The sequence below is a fragment of the Ochotona curzoniae genome, unplaced genomic scaffold (assembly GCF_017591425.1).
Source record: "Ochotona curzoniae isolate NIBS_2020 unplaced genomic scaffold, NIBS_Ocur_1.0 patch58, whole genome shotgun sequence".
NCBI classification, from domain to species: Eukaryota; Metazoa; Chordata; class Mammalia; order Lagomorpha; family Ochotonidae; genus Ochotona; species Ochotona curzoniae.
Genome location: NW_024467037.1, coordinates 752,450 through 766,670, shown reverse-complemented (window position 1 = coordinate 766,670; position 14,221 = coordinate 752,450). Strand labels below are relative to the sequence as shown.

The following is a 14,221-nucleotide window of genomic DNA, read 5'->3' as shown; positions in this document are numbered from 1 at the left end:
AGGTCTTGTTTTGACTTTAAAATCAGTGTGAAAAGTTTCCTGTCTAATCTGCTATGAGACAGGTGATGATTAAAATCTAACATGATCATCTTCCTGAAGGGACTATGATGTTTTGGAGTGGCAGGATCCAGAATCATGTCTCCATGTGTTTGCTATGAAACCTGTCTGCGATCTGAGTAAGGACTCTTAGCTTGGATGAGGGTGACAGCTCCATGGGGTGAAGTTAGGGAAAAGAGACTGAGAATCTTGCCTTTGACAGCGCGGGTAACTTCTATATGTAATGGCAGGTGCAAGCATTGCTTTGAGGTCCAGGCAAAGGTTCGGGGAGTGAGGGGGTGCTGTGGAAGAGGGAAAGGTTTGGGGCAGTTACTTAGTTCACAGCTCCCCAATCTTCAGGACAAGGAAGATGCTATCATTTCAGAAACATCTCCCTATGGGCCTAGCCCACGATATACAACAGGGCTGATCTGCTGTTTCATGCCTTGCTAGCAGGTGTTATGCCAATCCCCAGATGAGGCCATTAATGCTTTTCGAACAGGCTCAGGCCAAGGCAGTTCCCACTGGCAAACCCCAACACTCCCCTTCCATTCGGGCCACATCCCTCTTTCTTACCTTGCAGAGCAATCCTGAGAAAGAAGCAAATCGGTGTAGCTGCATTTGCCGCTGCAGAGTCCCGCACTCAGGTGGCTCCCTGCTCTGTCTTGTATCCACTCTGAACATTCTATTGCTCAGGCGATGCACATAGGGTAACACTGAGGCTCTTTTGCTTTCTTTGTATTTTGTGCCTTTGGCAATCTTGGCCACCCTCTGGCCATCAGGCTCACCTCTTGCTGCCAGCATTTGACTTTCATTGTGGCTTGCATGGGACTGGACTCCCATATCACGGCAGCCAACCCCAGCCTCCTGACACTGACCCATGACAACGGAATGCCTATTAGAGCTGCCCCTTGTCTGGTAAAGGGCCATGCTCCCAGCACCTGCACTACTGCCAGACGGCTGCCCACCTGCGCTCTCCATGTGCCACCTAGTGGGTATCCAGTAAGGGCTCCAAAGGCTCAGCATGTTACCATTGTTTATTTCACCAAACAGGGGAAGGTAGGAGGAAGGCTGGAGATTTCCACAGAGCAAACCTGGCCACTTCTAGTGCCTCTAGCATTCTGTACATGCTCCCCTGACTGGCACATTAATGGGTACTCAGTAGATGTTTGCCCAATGAACCAATAACTAGGAATTCTGGTTCCAGATGTACCCTCTAAGCCTAAAAATTCTGGTTCAGACAACTTTACCAAGGAAGAACATGTAAGTTATTCACTGTCACTGGGTGATAATAGTTACTATGTATTAACCAACTATGCATTAGTCACTCTACATACATTGTTACTTTGAGTCCCAAAACCTTGTCAGAAAGAGACAATATCATCATCCCAAATCACTGGTGAGAAAGTTGAAGACTTTGAGCAGTCTGTGTCATATCTCTGGTCACCCAGCCAGGAAGTGGCCACCCAGAAAACATATAGGCCTGTTAGACTCCAAGGTGAAGTGTGTGGCGGTATTCCACACTGCCTAGACAATCAAAGGACAACCATAATGACCTGGTTGTTAAAATCAAGCCCTAGACTGGAGCCTTGCTAAGAGCACACATTTTCCCATCTTGGGCCTCAATGACTGTGCTTTGCCATCTGTGAGCTGGGTGGCATGCTTCTGGAAGACTGAGTGAGTGCAGTGCCCTCCTGGGACTCCAGCAGCCCTCCCTTCCCACAGCTAAGGAGCTACTGGGTCTTAGCAGCTGGATTGGGCTTATTACTCTCTTGCTTCTGGAATGCTGCTGAAAGTTCCTGTTTATTAAACCTTCTCTCCCCACTCCCTATCAGTCAGTGAAATTAACTAAGATACACAACCCACTCTCATCTTCACTGATTGTTTCTTCCAGTTTCAACATTAATTTTTAGTTTCCCCATCTTTAATTTTTTTGGTGACAATTATAAATTTTTTTTATATTTTTTATATTTTTTTTAAATTGGAAAGGCGGATATACAGAGAGGAGAGACAGAGAGGAAGATCTTCCATCCAATGATTCACTCCCTAAGTGAGCGCAATGGCCGATGCTATGCCAATCCGAAGCCAGGAGCCTCTTCCGGGTCTCCCACATGGGTGCAGGGTCCCAAAGCTTTGGGCCGTCCTCGACTGCTTTCCCGGGCCACAGGCAGGGAGCTGGAAGGGAAGCGGGGCTGCCGGGATTAGAACCGGCCCCGTATGGGATCCTGGGCATGCAAGGCGAGGACCTTAACCACTTGCGCCACTGCGCCGGGCCCCAATTATAATTTTTTTAAATGAGGAGGAGCCAATGAGCGTTCTGAAGATTGGGGAAAATTGCAAGTGAGTGAAAACAGGGAGCAAGCATTTTTTTTTTCCTAAAGTATGACCCTGCTAACTTATGTGATATTTTATGTATCCATTTGAAAAATAAACTGCTAAACAAAAATAAAGTAAAAGTTTGAGAAGAAGCCCAGTGGTATTGAGGGTCATGCCACAGGCCTAAGTCAGGGGCTCCTGCCCTGTCTTCACAGCCAATGCCTTGCATGATCTGCCTCTGGAAGAGGTTGAGCAGGGCACATGAGTGAGACATCTGGAGTAACTTTGATATTTCTCCCACATTTCATTGAGAAAGCAGTGAGACAGAGACAGAGATCGCTCATGTACCATATTGCTCCCGAAATGCCCACAGTAGTCAGCCCTGAGTCGGACCAAAACTAAGAACCCAAAACTTAATCTGGTTCTCCCAAATGGGTGGTAGGAACCCAGGTATTTGAGCCATCATCTGCTGCCTCCTAGGGTACACATTGACAGGAAACTGGAATTGGAGCTGGAATTCAAGTCAGACACGCTGATGTAGAATGCCAAGTACCTAGGTACTTGTATTGTGCCAAGTGCCTGCCCCTGCTTTTACATTGTAAGAGTAAGATTCCATGAACTTCCTTCATTTGTATTTATCACCCACCCATCAACCTGTTATTCTCTCAGCAATATTTAGTGACTGGTAGGTGCTAAAGAGTAGGGTAGGCAAGCAAAACACAGCATGGATTCCTGGCTTTAAAGAAGACAACCCCAGAGACTCTTAGGAACAGGGGGTCAGGGCTCAGAGGGGAGGCCCCTTAATTTGAGGAATGTGGGGATGGTTTTGAGAGGAGAAGATGTGAGCTGGGACTCCACACTTTTAGAGGAAGATGACTGGAATAAAATGGATTTCTCCAAATAAGCAGAAGAAGGACTCCCCAGACGAAAGAGTAGATCCAGAAGAGCAGGAAAGCAAGGATCTCATTACTTGCCATCCGGCCCCAGGGGTACACGCTAAGAAAGGCATCATTAGGTAACTCTCACTGTTATGTGGATATCATAGATTGAACTTAGCGTGATGATGTAGGCCACTTGCTCTGCGTGGATTCATGATGCCATGAAGAGACGTGAGAGAAATGAGGGACAAGGCTGCTGCTGGCTTGCCATGGCACTTTCTCTTATGGATAACTTTGTCTTTCAAATAGAAGGCATACATTCTAAAATCAGTGATACAGAGTAAATACACAAACCAGTTACACAGTCATTTAGTTTCATTATCAAGTATTAGGTATTGTGTGTGCTGTTTTTTGTATGACTGGCAACACAATGAGGTTTTTGGTTTTTTTTTAAACACCAGGACCACCACAAGCAGGACAATGTAATGTGCTGTGATGTTTAGACCACTATGATGTCATTAGTCCACAGCTCCATTTCCATTTTGTTGGGTTGCTGTTATATACTTAATGTATCATTGACTAAAGCATCATTGAACACATGGCCATATATTTGATAATATACAAAGCAAATGAATTGCTCAGGTCAACTGCCATGTTGGCTTTGTACTAGGCCATTTCTGGAGATGAACCCAGAGAGGTAGACAGGAACCAGATTGGAAAGCTTTTGGTAATCATCCTAATGATTTGGACTTCCACATATAAGCATAGAGGAGGCACAGTGTGGCTTGTTACAGGTTATAAAATGACAGTTTAACCTTAGAAAAAGTTGCTGGAAGATTCTGTGTGGAATTGAATTGATAATAGTTGAGATCAGAAGCCATGTGGTAATACTTTAAAAGACAGAGAGCCACCACTAGCACAGTGACAGTAAGTGGGGAGAGAAGGGGATGAATCTAAAAAGCGAGTAGGAGACGCTCAGTGGGCAGTTGTGACCAGTTGCATCTGAGGTGTGAAGAGGAACCATCTTTGATGGGTGAGAACTTGACAGCACCATTTATTGTGATAGAAAAGAAAAGGAGAAGGAACTGATTCACAGGGCAGGTAGTGAGTACTCTGTAAGATTTCAACAGAGAAATTGATTATCTTTAGGACCACCACATGGAGATACCTCAAAAGCCACTACAAGAGGTCAGTGTACAAATACGCAATCAGATGTCTGCTTAAAGAGGTATTTGAAGCCACAAGTGTGAATTTAGATGCCCAGGGGAGAGTGCTTAGAGAAAGGGGAGAAAGCCTGGATGGAACCCTGGGGAATAAGTATTGATGAGCCAAGCAGAAGAAAAGAAATCTTAGGAAACTGCAAAGAAACAGTCAAAGGGACTAAGAAAGGCCAGGATATAATAATCAATAATAATGTTGGGGAAATCATAGCACCATAGACTCACTGGAAAAAGGCCAGGAACTACATATGGTAGCCTTTACATAAGTGGACACTTTAAAAAGTTCATGGAAAAGTGGAGTTCTAAAATGTGCTCATTTTTGATACAAAATATTTTTTAAATGCAAGTAGATTTTTTTGTGATATGCATTTTTGTGCATGCTTTCATGACCCATGGTATATGTCGAGTTGGCATGACAGGGGAGATGTCAAATAACGCACCGTTAACTATGATAAACACACTGAAAAGCATACTCCGGCAATAGCTCAAAAAATCATCTGTTGCAGTGGACACATATACACTGTGACGCTGGCCTTGGAAAGGAGACCCCTGACTGTGCCCATCCACAGCTCCACCTCTCCTTCCTTACAGAGACTTTAGTCAGTGGATGAGACATTTTTCTCAGAAACTATGAGTTGCAGCACCAAACTCATATGCCAAAGAGCATCTTCCGTGAGAGCACTGCCCTTCAGAAGCCAAGAACGATCTATAGCCTGGCAGAGGCCACTTGGCCAGAGACTGAGGGAGCTTCTGTGTCAGTTCCTTGAGAAAGTGATGCCAGCTGCAGGGAGGGGATGAGTGTGTGTGTGTTCCCAGTAGGGTGAGCTGCAGGTGGAAGAGACAGAGCTACAGAGTTTTTGCAGTGCCATTTTAAAGTTACTACTTGAGATAGCAAAATGAGCCTAACAACATTATCAACTATTTAAATATATGGTATCTCAAGAATGCATTGTATTCAGGAAATTCCAGAGATGGAATTCAGTAGACTACACTACAAGATAACCTTGGGGTGATGGTGATCGTGGCAAGACTATAGCAACTAGAAAATGTTTTACCTTAAGCTAAGACTCAAAATTGTCCTGGGATGTTTTATCAATCCATCAACAAATCTCTATTGACTGTTACCATATGAGTCATTTGTGAAATGAGCTTTATTAAACATTTATGAAAAATGCACTATTTTTACAATGCTAGTACCCATTCCACCCTTGTCTTTATTTCATTCTGCTTCATTTGGAAATTAAGATGTTCTGCCTTTTTAGATTTCCTCGCCTCGTCCATAGTTTTTCCTGCCTTGAATTCCAACTGCACTCAAATGAAAGCTCTTTTAAAGAGAACTGCCAAGGGAGGAGAGGGAGAAAAGTCTGGTGTAATGATTTACTATCATCTTTGGAAGGAGAAGGGAAACAAACTACCTCCAGCCCTATTATTTTTAGAGCTATTAAAGCCAGAGGAGCAGCCTCCTCTTGAAATGGCGCTGTGTAAAATGCCTATCTGTTTGTGGATCATTCTCCCATTGATCGCTTGCAGCTTAACTACTGGGAAAAATCAATGGGAGAGAGTCAAGGTCATTCAGCAGCAGGCTATCTGCATCGGAGTGGGAGGGTGGCCACAAACAAGCCCTGGGCTTAGGCTCAGCCTCCCAGCAGCTCCCTGGTGGATCCTGCACACATCAAACCCCCGTTATCTCCGCTCATGTAGCTACAAAACAGATAGTGGAGGGCAAGGACAGCACAAATCTGCAGATCGCAAGCATGCAATCCCGAGTCCCAAATGCAGATCCTCCTGGGTCCCGGGCGAAAATATGAAAACAGATTTCCTCTCCCTGATGTTACTTCCTCATTCACATCCTTGAGCGACCTGTGCAGCACGTGTCAGACCCTGTGTTCCTTAATTTTCATTTTATTGAAGAACAGAATTCTCACAACAACCTCACTGGAGGAAAAGAGCCCCCAAGATGTGTGGTTGCTTGCGAGGTCTGGCCCTGCCCTTGCTCTGGGCCAGCCGTTTCTCTGTCTTAGCTCCTGCCTGAAAACATCTGGAGACCATTAAGGACAAAGTAACAGCACAGCAGCTAACCAATGCCTGGACCCTCCCCAGGTCCATTAAAATCAGGCACACAGGGGTGGAGCCAGGCCTGCCCTGCTTGTGCAAGTTCCCCAGGTGAGGCTCTTAGGCAGCTCTGGTTGAAAGCCACTGTTAGATCATGCTACTTTTGCAAAAATGAGAAGTATGAGCAGGAAGGGAGGAGAAGCCTGAGACTAACATCCATGGAGTGCCAGCCCCATGTGCCAGCTGCTCCATCTTCCCTAATCCTCCTAACGGCTAGGAAAATGAGTCCCATTTTACAGACTTGGAAACTTTCTCTGTTACTCAACCAGAGAGGTTAAGCGATGTTCTCCAAATCCCAGAGTTCATAAGAAGCAGAAGGGAAATCAGAGCCTGGGCATGTGTTTATGTTACTATATCGCTCCGCTAGGAAACACACCTCTCACCCACACACAGAACATACAGAACAAATTAAACCAGATTTCTAAGAACAGGAGCTTGGAGCAGTTAGAAGTTAAGGAGAAGGAAACAGCTACAGAAGGTTTCTAAAGATGTCAAGGAAGCAGCAATCCTCTCAGAGCAGAGAGAACTGTGACACTTGGCGAAGGAACGAGGCAGGAAAATGACAGTCAATGAGCAAATGCTTGGCCCATCACTTTGAGGCTGGTTCTCACAACCCTGTGCGACAGGAACTGCAATTAGCCACTTTGTGCAGAGGGGAAAAGTGATGCCCAGTAAGGTGCAGCACCACTTGCAGGTCACACAACAGGTAGGTGGCACAGCAGGGATTCAAAACCTGGATCCAGGGTTCAAGTGTATTACCAGGCCGATTAGACTGCCCACTGCTTCCTAAGGGAAGGAACGGAGGAGGGAAATGCTAATTGGCTTTATTTTGTTGAATATGCTGAAGCAGGCACATTTGATTCCTTAAGTCACTGAACTGTTTCGGTGGCATCCTTGTGGGGTGACTCCAACCTGCAATTTGGGTGAAGGAACCTGGGGGCTGATGTCATTCAGGCCTCAACTGAACCTCAAATCCATCAGTAGCTAATTCAGTTATAACCCAGATTTCACAAGAACAACAACAAAGTTAGAAGTAGTATTGGAAAGCCTGGGTGGGCATTTAGCCTAGCGATGAAGACATTGGTTAAGATGCCCACATCCTGAATCAGGGTACCCAAGTTTGCTTCCTGACTCTGGCACCTGACTCCAGCTTCCTGTTTATGCAGACTGTGGGAAGCAGCAGTGATGGCTCAGATGATTCGGTTCCTGCCACCCACATGAGAGACCTAAAGTGGCTCCTAGCTAAAGGCATCAGTCCGGACCAGCTCCAGCTGTTTTAGGCATCTGGGGAGAAGCAGAGTGGATAGGAGTGGTCTCTCTTCACCCCACTCCCTTCCCTTCTTTCTCTCTAATAATAAGTTAATTCTTAAAAATACTAAACGTCAAAAAGAAAGGAACAAAGAACCCATAGCATGTAGAGCTCTAAGAAGGGAAAGAAAGAAAACAGAAGAGGATTGAAATGGATTTCATTATGCTGATTGGAAATTGGAAAATGACAGAATGAGGAGATATCCTAATTTTGCTTGGTCAGGGCAGAACTGTAAACAAGCAGCAGAAAGAGGCTTGGAAGTAAACATACAAAACAAATGCCCACTATTCTTATCTTTACAAACTATTTTAAATTTAGACAAAATCAAACTTAACAGAAAGTAAATAACTTGGTATACATAAGTGCTTTTCTTAATACCCACCTGGGACTACAAAATGGTTCACATTTGATTGCATCTGACCTTGGAAACAACTTAAATCGCTTTCTTTGATCACTCCTTTCACCCTACAACTCTTAGTACTATAAATTCAACTCTTAATTGAACTTACTTTTGAAATTTCAAAGTAATATGGTCTTGTCCCCTGCTGTCCACAGAGGGTTGGTTCCAGGGTTACCAAAGTCCATAAATGCCCAAGTCCCTTAGATAAATGGTGTAGACTTTGCACATAATCTATGGATCTGAGTGATCTTCCTGGGTCATTTAAATGATCACCAGGCTACTTATAAAACCTATCAGGATGTGGATACTATGTAAATTGCCATTGTGTATTGTTTTCAGGATTGACGGCAAGAAAAACTTTACACCTGCTTAGCCCAGATTCATTCCCCCCAGCCAATTGGTTAAATCTTTGAACACAGAACCTAGGAATTAGGGACTGATAGGAAAGACTGGTTACATATGCTTTCCCTCAAATAATGAAATCATGTGAGGATAAGCATAGAAGTAGGAAGACTGACTACCTGTTGGCATCATCACCAACCACTGAGAAATCTTTCTCCGTACAAACCAAAACTAACATGTCTATATTACCAAAACAGGTTTTTGCCCACAACTATGAAATACACTTTTGGATGTGATAAAGTCTTGGTTTGTTCTGTTTGTACAAGAGCTGGGTGCAGGGTGGGAAGAAGAGGAGTTTGGGGAAGGGGTGGCATCACCCACTTCTTCCATAGCCCCTCTGGCAGCCTTACACAGAGAAAGCCATCCGACCCGTATTTTTTAGTAAGTCTATTCCCTTTCAGAATGAGTTCAGTTTGGGTTAGATAGTGGGTTAGTAATGTCAACATCACAAACGATAGAAATAGATGTACTCAAATGACAGTGTTGTAGAGTGTTCCCATGACAGTTCTAATTTTTATCATCATTCTCTTTGGATTAGTCAAACCAGAATTCATTCCCATTTTTACTTCCAGTGACCTAAAATTAGCCCCGTCTCCTTGTCCCCTGTCTGAGCCTTTGAGACGTGGTAGTATGACGCATCATGCAAGTGTGTCTACTTTGTTCTCCCAAAGGAATTGCAAACTCTGGCGGGGGGGTGAGGGGGCAGATTTCTTTTATATTCTCCCCAGCACTTGGTTCCTGCTCTCCATTGTAGGCGTTAGCTAAAGGTTGATTTCTCTGAAACTTTCAGCTGTAGTAGGGGGAGTCTTCAAAAGTTCATGGGAAAATGCATATCATGAAAACCTGTGTATGGTTTCTTTTTTTTTTTTGCATCAGCATAAATTTATCTTTTGAATTTGGCTTTTCCCACAAACATTTAGACCTGTCTTTATTACTGGTTTGCTAGGGTTGTCCTCACAAAGTTCCACTTTTTAAGTTTAAGGGGAGGGTGGCATAAACAACCTGAACATTTTTTGACTCATAGTTCTAGAAGCTGGGGGGTGTAAAACGGAGGTGTCTGCAGAACGGGGTCTTTCCAAGGGCCGTGAGGGAGTGTCTGTTCTGGGCCTTCGCTTGGCTTTAGATACCCCATGCTCTGTGCATTCATGGCCTCTTCCTTTCTCATGATCTTGCCCATCGAATTGGGTCAACCTCAGGATTTCATCTAAAGTAATTGTATCTGCTGTGGCATGCTGTTTCCAAAGAAGCGTTTGAAGTTTGTGGGGCCAGGATTTGGGGGGAACACATGGTTCATCTCACAGTAGCAACCTTTCACCAAATGCCAAAGCTAAGGAGACAAGGCCTTAGAGGACACTAGCGGACCCCTGCTCCTTCTTTACCCCGAGCCAAGAGGAGCATTTGGGATTTTAATCACATTTCTGACAACAAGACTTTAGGGTTGTTTTTTGGTTTTTGTTTGTTAATGAATGGTTTCTTTGTGTGCTTTCCAGAATGGTTTCCAGCACCGAAACCTCAAAGCCTACAGACCATCTGCGACAGGTGAGCATTGCTTTGGAAGGATACAGTTAAGCAAGCTGGAGGGACATCTCCCTGAACAGCAGTGTTTAAGTGCCTGGGCATGAGGCTCTGGATCCCAGAGTCATTTCCCTGGGATGGAGGGAGTCTGTTCGTTTTCTTCTAGGAACCATTTTACTTGCAATGAGTTTGGTCATTAAAATCATTTTGAGCCCCCCAGCCATGCCCCAGGCTCTGAGAATGAGATTGAGTTGGCCTGCAAGAAAACCTAGTGGGTTTATTATTCTCTGACACAGAGAAACCCAATAACCTCATTGAGTGGCCATTGGAGGGGGGACTTGATTCATGGAGGTCATGCTTTCCCAGGCCCTCTCTACGCTGTCTCCCCTCAGACCAGGGCAGACTTTTATTACCAGCTTTCAACAAATCCCTAGTTTCTTTTTGCAAAGTAAAACAGATAATAGAGACATTCCGGGAATAGTTAGCTAACTAAGCCATTCCAGGCAACCTCGGGGTGCAGAAGAACTCCAGTGTTTTCGGACAGTGACCAATTACAATAACCAGCATTATTTGATCTAAGCGTAATTAGCCAAGGCTCTGTTCTTTTTGCTTCAGTGAGGAGGCAAACAGGGCAGTGGGGGAAAAACATCAGAGACAGGAGAAATGAGCTCAAATGTCAAAGAAAAACACACTTGCGCAGGTGGGGAGGGGAGGGACTTCCCGGGCCAGGATCCCAAGTGAGCATGTGACGGGAGCCATCCTGGCCAGGAAATGTGGTGGAGGCAACCTCACCCAGACTCGTTCGCATTCTCCATCCCACTACTGACATGCTTGGCAAGGCCTTCACACTGTGGTGTGGCTACCAGGACACAAACAAGGAAATAAGTGGGACTTGGGGATCTATGGGCAACCTAAAGCCTCTAACCCAGAGGGACAAGTCCTCCAGGGTGTCAGTGTGCCCCGCCCTTATTACACATGCACTATACTTGGGTAACTTGAACCCTTCTCCCCCCTAATTTGGAGACAGGTACCAGGGAACTGCTGTTCATCATTTCAGGCAAGATGTGCCAACTCTTACTCCTTGATACTGAGTTGGAGAGATTTGGATGTCAGTGCATCATTTTACTCTTGGCTTCCAAATTAGATCATCCCAAACCTGCAAATCACAGTTCCACCTTATGCTGCTCCTGCTGCCACTGCCCAGCAGCAGAAGACAGAGCCTCCAGCCTCCTGCTCTGCTCCCCCAAGCCCTTCCTTCTAGGCCTGAGCAGGACTTGAACTCCTCTGAATATCCCTCTGGTCTTTCTGGCCCGGTGACCCCCACCTCCTCTATATGTTCCTTTGCTTCTGGCAATTTCAATTTACTTAGGCTCAGACTTGTGGCTTCTCTCAGTTCAGGTCTTCAAAGCAATGAATCACTCCAGTCGCCATTTAAATCATTTCATATTAAATTTAAAATCCAGTCATTCATTTGCATTAGTCACCTTCCAAGGGCTCAATGGCCACATGCAAGTAGTGGCTATTGCATTGGACAGGGCACAAACAGAATAGTTCCAAGATTTGAAGTGATGTGCGAGTGTTGGCCTAGGTTAGCACAGCAGAAAGTGCTGAGCTCGGCAAAGGGCCCTGGGGGGGTTGGGGAGGCTAGTATTAGGTGCACCATGTGCTCAGCAGAGCACTGCATATGTGAGTATGGTCACATTCCACCCTTATAGAAGGCATTCCTGTGACAAAGAGGAGGAAGCTAAGGCCCAAAGAAGTTAAGTAACATGTCAGGATTGTCCAACTGTTAGTGGTGGGGGCAGGATTGTTGGTGGATTGCCAGTTGATTCAGATGGCAAGTGGGGGAGTAATGCTGGCTTTTCTCCACCATTCCTTCAGGGGTGCAATAGAGTCAAGCCCTGTGAATGGATCTCAGGGTCACGCTGCAGGTTCCATGGTGACCTCTTTACCATGGCCCTAAGAGGTGCACACTCAACATTTAAATAGGCACCTTGTAGAACACCTTCTCTGGGTTGTTTCTTCTTGGTGTTGGATGTGTAGGCAGTCGCACTGCCACCTCCCACAGAAAACCCAATGCTTACAGATGCTCAAGTCCCTGATACAAATGAGCTCACATTTGCACAAATCCTTCCATATTCCTTAAGTCAACTCTGGATTACTAATCTAACCCATATCATGTAATTGCTATGCAGATAATTGCTAAACTCTGTTGTTTGGGGCACAATGACAAGGAGGAAAAGCCTATACATTTTAGCATAGATACATTTTTATTTTAAGATTTTCGATCCACGGTTGAGTTTCCAGATGCAAAATCAACAAATCCAGAAAGCTGACTGTACTGCATTTCTTGTCATGGTGTCTATCTCATCCTCACCTGAGGGCATTAGGAAGTGCAGACTCTACATCTGCTCTTCTCTTTCTAGAGGAAAAATGCAGAACTCTGTTTTCCAAGGTGGCAGCCTCAGTCTGCACCACACAGGCCAAGAGCAACATGGGAATGGAAGAGCCAGATTGTGTGAAGAAATTAGAATGGTTGGCTCGATTGCCTTGGACTCCTGAGAACCACCAGAGAGCAGATGTGTAGTGTTGGATTAGTAGATAGTGTTTCATGCAATCACAAAGCCTGGCTTTCCTTCTTCCTTCCTGCTTGTGTCTGGATCCTGAAATTTTTAAATCACAGATAGCATCTAACACATCTTTTAGGCTCACTGCACAATTTTAATCCTTCTTATGACTTTCATAAACCATGTGGCCCATGGCAATTCACATTGGCTGAAGTGGATTGAACTTGTTATCCTGGATAACTTGTAGAGACAGAGCACAGAAAAGGAGATTGCTGCAAGTTTTCTAGAGAATAGTGTGAATCCAAGAAGTTTCAGTTCTAAGAATTTGTCCTAAAGAAACAATCGCATAATCACACAAATATTTTTCTTTGAGGATAGTTGGTGCAGTGTGATTTGAATAGTACTTTTCTAACCTAACCCCAACAAAAAGGAAACAGCTCATAAAAAGGCCCTGGCTGTGCGGATTTGGGTGTGCTCACATAACTGAGTGTGATGTAGTCACTAAAACCGCATCCTAGTCACTGGAAGATGTTGATGATGTGGAAGATGTGGAAAAAGCAGCCTAAAACAACATGTAACTTGAACTTCCAAAATAGTAGTGATTATTTTTGCATGAAGGAGGTCATCTTCATGTGGTGGGATATATATTTCTTTCTGGATATTTTTCTAAATGTTCTACAATATACACATGTTATATTGGCCATGGAATATCTCTCCTCGAAATGCTATCACAAGCATCCCAGGATTCTTTGCTTTCACACACACACACACACACGCACACACACACACACACACACTGATTGGATGGGAGGATTCTCCTAACTATAAGATACTGCTGGCATGTTCAGTAAGTTTCACCAGGTTTGCATTGTTGTCATGTTATCTAAATGGAACAACCCTAGGAGGCAAATTAACATGTACCATATTAATTTTTTTCATGCCAACTCTCCTTTCCCAAGTAGGGATGCTAACCAATGCAGAATTGTGCTAGAAAGATTTGATGTAGTGGCAAAGGGTGGGAATATGAGATTAAAGGTAGTGGTTAGCAAGCAAGACCATAGATAGCAGAAGGAGAAAGAACTCAGTGTGGAAGGTGTCCATAAATCAACACGTGTGCTCAGAAATGCACTGGTGTCCCTGGGGCTCTTAACCCCCAGAGAGGATGGCACCATACTAAAAGTAAGAACAAAAGTCCAAGGACACCTGCCAAGGGTCAGGATTTGTGGGCCTGCTGCAGATCCTACCGGGAACCCCAGGTGCCAGAGGATATGGATTTAGCTTCTACATAAACTTGACTCCCAGAGGAAGCACCTCCTCCACACACTTTGCCCTCGTCATCACCTCTGCCAGCCATGGAGCAGGAGAAGTGGTATAAAGGAGCGTTTGGAAACTGAAGCAAATCCTGAAGCTGCTAGAAGCTTTGTGGAAGTGTTGGGGGAGGCTCAGTTTTAGGTGAAAAATCCTAA

General features: G+C 44.7%; 1 protein-coding gene across 2 annotated transcripts in view; it reads left to right on the top strand.

Annotated features, from left to right (window-relative positions):
- LOC121168107 (cyclin-dependent kinase 15) overlaps positions 1 to 14,221 on the top strand; it is a 78,508-nt gene that overhangs the window by 50,209 nt on the left and 14,078 nt on the right. For both annotated transcript variants that reach the window (XM_040997889.1, XM_040997890.1), the window contains exon 11: positions 10,164 to 10,212. In XM_040997889.1, the coding sequence (XP_040853823.1) occupies positions 10,164 to 10,212 (49 nt within the window). The remainder of the gene's footprint in view (positions 1 to 10,163; positions 10,213 to 14,221) is intronic.